We start from the raw sequence: 6,936 nt of genomic DNA, 5'->3' as shown, positions 1-6,936 counted from the left end.
CGATATTGCCAAGTAGGTTTCCTTGTTGCCATGTTTAGTGAGATTTGCTGACTTTTGCGTAGCCGCCTTGCTGGCTGGGTTGGCGCGGCGTCCAAGTGCACTTGTGACAGTGACCCTGGGAGCTGCGGAATCAAGGCCAACTAGGTTTTTCTGGGAAAACTTCAAATTTGAGGATAGTATGCATATGGAGCGTTGTTGCTTGGCACGGCCATCTGCCAATCTTTATATATTTAGAGGGGGGTTATGAGCTGCTCATATAAGAGGCCTATGTACCCGGATAATCAACCAGCTACAAGGCCTTGTGTTTTGCAACCAAGAGCTTGCCATCCTGCTGGCTAGATTTCAAAGCGGTAGGCGCAACTAGCACGATGCACTTTCGGCATCCGGCGGCAGATTCGGAACCGACTGGCCTTCATTACGGCGCACCACCAACGTCACCTTGATGCATAGCTTGTCCGGATTATCAACGGCTTTCAACCGGTCAGTACAGACATCCCAACAAACGACAAAGACGAGACGTACCAGTATTTCCAGGAGGCGAGTAGCGTACATCCCACCTCTTCTCGGACGCACGCCTCACGCATATATGCCCGCCCGTCACGTCCGCCAGACTCTTAAACGCCAGCTCCTCCTGGAGCTTGTGCGTTTCCGGATTGCAGCGGCGCACAACATCATACACGGCACGCGGGTCACCGCGCTCCGTCATGAACATCTTGGTCGTGTTGTCAAATGGGGTATACTACCAGTGCGTTAGATTCCAACCTGCCCACATGGACTGCCGCTAACTTACTTGGCCGTTGATGACGGCCCGAATCGTCTTGCCATCTTTCAGCTGCGTGATGACGCCTTCGACGAGCGTCAAACCGGTTGCAGGCGCACCATCCGGGCCCAGAGACAGGTGCTGGTCGCCGCCGCCCCCCTCCTTTTGGTTCAACAAGAGGTTGTGTATCTCGGGGAAGGACGCATTCTGGACCTGGATCGTGAAGCCCTCTGCGATATCATTGGGGAGCACACCGGGGGGAGGCACGCACGCGGGTGAGGCGGCGACGGCGGTGGCAATGGCGATGAAAGCAGTAGAAAACAACATCTTGTCAAGAGTGGGATGATGTACTGGAGAGGCAAGATCGGATGCGGTCTCGTGCTCGGGGGCGAGATATATATAAGCTACAAGGCCGGCTAGAAGTGCTGTTGGTTTCTTCTGTCCATGCATCATTCCTCGCTTGGCCCGCAATACGAGATGCAATGTCACCGCGTAGGGGACAGGGTTTCTGCAGATAGTGCCAAGCAGTAGGTATGCATGGGCGGGCAGCGGTGATTCTGGAGCGACGCTCAGTGTGCTGGTGCTCCTGTTCTATCGCTCTGGATTGACGTAATAGTGGAACGAGACCCAGTTTGAATCTTGGATTCGGGAATCGGGGCCGATACAGCTTCTACGTGGTTGTCGATTTCTTCGAAACTTGCTTTGGTTGAGCTTTGAACTTCCTTTTGAAGAATTAGCCAATATAGCACTCAGCCGTGCCCGAACTACTCTATTGGCAGGTTCATAGTCTGGCCCGTTTGCGTGTGTCTAAACGCTCATGTTGTGGTTGAAGAAATTGATGTGGGAGGCAACAAGGACAGAAGTGCTTACAGTCACTTGCATGCATGCATACATGGCCCAGACTGCAGTACGGAGTACTCCGTATGCTTCGACGTTTCTGTAGCCCAATATGGGTGCATAACAGTGTTTTGATGCAGGCCCGTTTTTGAGAAGCCAAATCGTCAAGCTGGACAGCTCGTCTGGAGTGACAGCCCGCCGCAACCTGGCTCCCATGCCAGCACCCCAAGCACGCATGATATACATACAAGGCCGATTCATGCGTAAACGGCCCAGCCCGCATGCGCAAAGCGCACCTGCTAAGCGAAGCCGCTATCGGGCCCGCAGTCATACAGGCCATACCGGACGGCAGGGATCAAATACTCAGTACGTTGATAAGCATAACTTGTTGCTGGCCTGATTCTCAACCGAGTTACCGAGTATTCTGATCCGTCATCCCCTGCATGTTGCGAATAGTTTCCGGCATTGTCCATGGTAGAAGCGTCAAGACCTCAGTCTATGTACTCCGTACCGGCCACAAGACTACAGGGCTTGGATGCATGTTGTAATACACTTTGGGGTCGAAACGACTTGGCCACTGCGGGGAACTCGGTTTATTCCTAATTCGACGGAAAATGGGATCTGGCCAAAATGATGCCTTGATCCAAGACCGGAACCCCCGTCTTTCTCTTTAAATCGTAGTAACCAGATAGTCACGAATCCTGTACAATCCGAGCTTCTCCAAACTGATGCCAATTTCGGTCAGACTGTGTACGGGAGAAGCAGGAGGTAGCTTGCCGGAGTCGGTGTCAACCAACACGCATGTCATGACGCCAAGAGCGCCGGCAAGCACTTGTCGGGTCATGCTTGGTGGAGAGACGGTAGTATTCCTGTCTTCAGCCTAGCCACGCGCCAGTGAATGATTCTTGTTTTCGGACTTGTGCTACTTGGCAGAAATTCGAAGACGCCTTTCGCGTACCGCCCCAAACCGATGGACAGACGGAACGTGCTACAGACGCCCGGAAAACCTGCATCTCGCCAAATCAGGTTTTCGCAAGAGTTGGCCCGATGGTGGGTGAGAGTAGACCACTCGGCTTGAAACAGTTCAATGTCCATATCAGTCTCAGTTTCTGGTGGATACTCCTTCGTGGTTTGCTTCATAATGTCCATGCAGCACTGCCGAGGCCGAGAACCAAATAAGGCCGTGTTGAATTCCCACCCTTGAGATCAGAAGCCCGCCGTTCCAGTGACAGAGCCGTTTTCATGCGCAAAAAGTATATAGAATTCGTCAGAGAGCATGTTGCGATATTTAGCCACCAATTCAGGTCGTGGACAGTTCTTGACAGGGGCAACAAGGAAGTCGTTGAACTCGGCAAGAGAAGCGAATTGTGCACATGTAGACACGTTGTCTAGTCGATGGCCGTAAGCAGGCCCTCCAGAACAGGATCCAATCCACGCAGAGTCAGACGGGCGAAGGCGGTGCGACGGTTGTGGTTGCCATTCCCTGCCTCGTATCGTGTATAAAAATGATGGAAACAAAGGTGTAGCTGAAGATAACTTAGCGACTCCTACCGAGCAGCATCTCTTTAGTTGCGGAGTGGCTCGTGGAGAAGTCCACTCCCATGCAAATTTCTTAGGTAAGCGAGTCCCCACGAGCGAAAAGAGATGACACTCTTGATCGTGGTCCCACTTTCCACGTGGCTCATTGCTATAAGCGGGTCGGTGTCAAGGGCTGGCACTTGCAATTCACGACTGAAAATCCAGATGTCCCGATACTACCATTCAAGACAAGTAAAAAGGTGCTAGTCCTAGTATACAAAACCCTTCCTCCCCAGTCTTGTCAACTTTTTCTTCTTCCTTGGTCACCTTTCGTCTTCATTTATCGGCACATTTCAAGACCCTTTATTGGTCTTGCTCATCTCTTGCATCATCCTCCTATGCCCCTTCACACCTCCCTCTTGTCTTTATCGCCTTGTGCCTCAGTTCTTTAACGGGATAACAGCTTGTTATTCTGTTACAGACCCTGTGGTCTCGTTTCATCATTGGCATCTGTTTAATACGACTTTCTGAGCTGTTCACACCGGTGATGAGACAGTGCCCAGAGCGGAACCCACTCAGCCAAGGCTGATGAAGCGAAAAAAAAAAAACCAGAAAAAAAAATCGCCGGAATACCTCAGTTCTTTGAGGGGATAACAGCTTGCTATCCTTTTATAAACCCCCTTGATCTCGATTCATCACCTGCATCTGTTTGCTGAAGAAAGTTGACACCTTCTGAGCTGTTTAGAGCGGTGATGAAACGCGTGCTATCCCTCCGAGGTCAACCTCGGCAGCCTGGAATGAAGCAGGTGGTGGCACCAGCGATGGTTTATATACTCGGGCTTTGTAGGATGGATTTTGGCGCCAACTCTGCAAGGTTCGGCTAGCAGACGTAGTAAATGCTACTGCAAAGCTTGACAGGTCTGGCTACACTAGCGATTTCGAATTGCGTAATGGCGCATGTTGGCCAAGATGAGCGAAATGAGTCAAGATTCGTATCAGGACGGACCGCGTCAGGCACCAAAAGTTCCCGGCTTCACTCTGCCAAGACGCCGTGACGTCTTACTCTCACCCCCACGTCGCTGACAGCAAGGACAATGCAGGAAACCATCAGCAGCATGCCGTTCCGAGGTTCGACAGAGTTGGGCAAGGAGTCGGCATGCCTGTCTTGTCCACTACCTATACGTGGACTGTTGCGAATCTGTCGATTGTCCGTCTGTCAACTTGGCCAGGTATCCGGCTGTTGCGCTATGTGGTATACCACAGTATATCCGTGTATACTTGGTGGCAAGATGACTTTTGCCTCTGACTGCAAGTAGAGCCAGGCGTGACACCAACACGTCGCGGCGACTACTGCGCCAGATTTCCACCCAAGTCCGTGAGATGGCGCGCTCCATGATGCGCTTCTAGAGACGATGTAGACTATTTGTAATTTTTTGCCCACGTATTTAGTTGCCAACGGGCTATGCTTCACGCAACAGCGTCATATACAGGCGGGCAATAGACAATACCGCTTCCCTCCGACTATTGATGCTTTCCCCAAAGCGGGCGGCCTCTCACACAAACCTGGCCCTCTGGCAACAAGACACCATACTAGCGCACTTGTACGGGCCGAACATGACGAGACACGGCACAAGCAACATGCATCATCATGATATCAATCTATTCCAAGACCCATCAAAAAAGCCAGCTGACAATCCAACATTGTCGGGAATCTCAAGCCACAATCGTAGAGTATCGTAGAGTATCGCAACGCCATAAAAATAAAAATAAAAACTCCATATCCCAATCCCATGCGTGAAATACATCAAAAAAAGGCCACCGTCATGAATCAGGCACTCAGGCCCACCAATCGCCCTGGTCCTGCATAGCCTGCGCAACCTTGACAAAGCCAGCAATGTTGCTGCCGGCCACGAGAGAAGGCAGCTCGCCCTCCTTGGTCTCGACGTACTTTTTCGCCGTCTCGAGGCCGTTGGCAAAGGCGTTCTTCATGATGGCCTTGAGCTTGTCGTCGACCTCCTCAGCGGTCCAGGTGAGTCGCTATCAAGACACGTTAGCACCGTGTTACCCATCCAGCACACACAGAGAAAGAAAGGGATTTTCAGCAGTCGACATACCTGGCAGTTCTGGGCCATCTCCAGCCCAGAGACGGCGACGCCGCCGCAGTTGGCCGCCTTGCCGGGCGCGTACCAAATAGCCTCGCCGCCCTTCTTGCGCCGCTCCGCCTCAAACAAGTCGATCGCCTCCTGCGTGCAGCCCATGTTGGAGCCCTCGGCGACGGCGACGACGCCGCTGGCCACCAGAGACTCGGCCTCGTCCCTGCTGACCTCGTTCTGCGTCGCGCAGGGCAGCGCAACGTCCACGGCGCCCACGTGCGTCCACGGACGAGCGCCCTCGACGTACGTGTACCGCCCGGCGTGATCGAGCTCCGACAGCGCGCGCCGCTGCACCTTGAGCTCGGCAATCTGGTCGACGTGTTCCGCGGTGAAGGGCTTGTCGGCGGCCGCCACCAGCGAGCCCTTGGAGTCGGAGAGCGAGACGACCGTGGCGCCGAGCTCGATGCATTTGAGGGCCGCGTACTGCGCGACGTTGCCCGAGCCAGAGATGGCCACCTTCTTGCCGGCAAACGTGCCGCGGCCGGCGTACTCGAGCATGTGTTCCACATAGTAGATGAGGCCGTAGCCCGTGGCCTCTGTTCAGACTTCATCAGCAAATCTCATTCAAGAAACCAGCGAGCCCGGTCGACGATGGACAAACTTACCAGGTCGGATGAGAGAGCCGCCCCAGCTCAATCCCTTTCCGGTCAACACGCCCTCCCAGCGGTTTCTCGCCTGTCGGTACGCGCCGTACATGTAGCCAATCTCCCGGCCGGACACGCCAATATCGCCCGCGGGCACGTCGGTATCCGCGCCAATGTGCTTGGACAGCTCGCGCATAAACGCCTGGCAGAAGCGGCGGATCTCGCCGTCAGACTTGCCCTTGGGGTCGAAGTCGGCGCCGCCCTTGCCGCCGCCCATGTTCACTGCACAAACAACCTCGTTAGCAAAGGCCTCAACGCAAGCCCGAGGTATCTACCGTCCGTCACGTACATCCAGTAAGGGCATTCTTGAAAATCTGCTCAAAACCAAGAAACTTGAGGCTGTAAAGTGGTCAGCGTCTGTCAAAGCTCGCTCCACAGGGACATTGACATACATGGACAGGTTGACGGTAGGGTGAAGCCGCAAACCGCCCTTGTACGGGCCCAGGGCCGAGTTGAACTGCACCCTGAAGCCGCGGTTCACTTGCAACTGGCCATTGTCGTCCTCCCACACGACGCGGAACTGAATCACGCGCTCTGGGATGGCGGCAACGGCCAAGGCGGTGCGGTACTCGGGGTGTTCGCGGAAGAGGGTGCTGTCCTCGAGGGTGCTGGCGAGCTCTACGCAGACGTTAGCCACTGATACCCTCAATGTTCACAGCCGTCTCACATCAAGTCGGTGGATGGGTAAATACCTTTGTAGGCTTGTTCAAACTCAGGCTCAGACGGCAAGTGGCTCGTGACGGCAGCGGGGGCGTGAGTGCCGTTGCCGTTGCCGTTGCCGTTGAGATGGGGCATTGTGTCTACTTGTTCTCAAAGAGGATATTGTATCAAGATTGATAAAGAGGGGGATGAGATACGCGGTCACGGATAGATGCAAAGGTGGTCGGGAGAGGGAGAGGGAAGAAGAGGGTAGGGCAGTTGGACCTTGCAACGGGACACAGCAGAACCTTATATGTTCATGTCCAACCCCAAACTCTTGATAGCTCCGAGTAAGAACACGCCGGTATGGCTCTTTACACACCCT

At 53.9% G+C, this 6,936-nt stretch overlaps 2 protein-coding genes across 2 annotated transcripts; both read right to left on the bottom strand.

The window, feature by feature from the left end:
• Window positions 1-360: 360 nt before the first annotated feature.
• On the bottom strand, window positions 361-1,087 carry MAA_09461 (carbohydrate-binding WSC domain protein; the record flags this gene model as incomplete). The annotated part of the gene is made up of 3 exons (XM_007827459.1): window positions 361-470; window positions 523-739; window positions 791-1,087. The coding sequence occupies 3 exons, from the start codon at window positions 1,085-1,087 to the stop codon at window positions 361-363; spliced, it is 624 nt and encodes a 207-aa protein (XP_007825650.1).
• Window positions 1,088-4,951: 3,864 nt separating this feature from the next.
• MAA_09460 (NADP-dependent glutamate dehydrogenase) lies at window positions 4,952-6,707 on the bottom strand (the record flags this gene model as incomplete). Its single annotated transcript, XM_007827458.1, has 6 exons — window positions 4,952-5,152; window positions 5,230-5,804; window positions 5,874-6,134; window positions 6,202-6,251; window positions 6,305-6,530; window positions 6,605-6,707. The coding sequence occupies 6 exons, from the start codon at window positions 6,705-6,707 to the stop codon at window positions 4,952-4,954; spliced, it is 1,416 nt and encodes a 471-aa protein (XP_007825649.1).
• Between the last annotated feature and the right edge of the window lie 229 nt (window positions 6,708-6,936).

This window comes from Metarhizium robertsii, assembly GCF_000187425.2.
Source record: "Metarhizium robertsii ARSEF 23 chromosome Unknown MAA_Scf_10, whole genome shotgun sequence".
Lineage (NCBI taxonomy): Eukaryota > Fungi > Ascomycota > Sordariomycetes > Hypocreales > Clavicipitaceae > Metarhizium > Metarhizium robertsii.
This window is presented reverse-complemented; position numbering and strand designations above follow the sequence as displayed.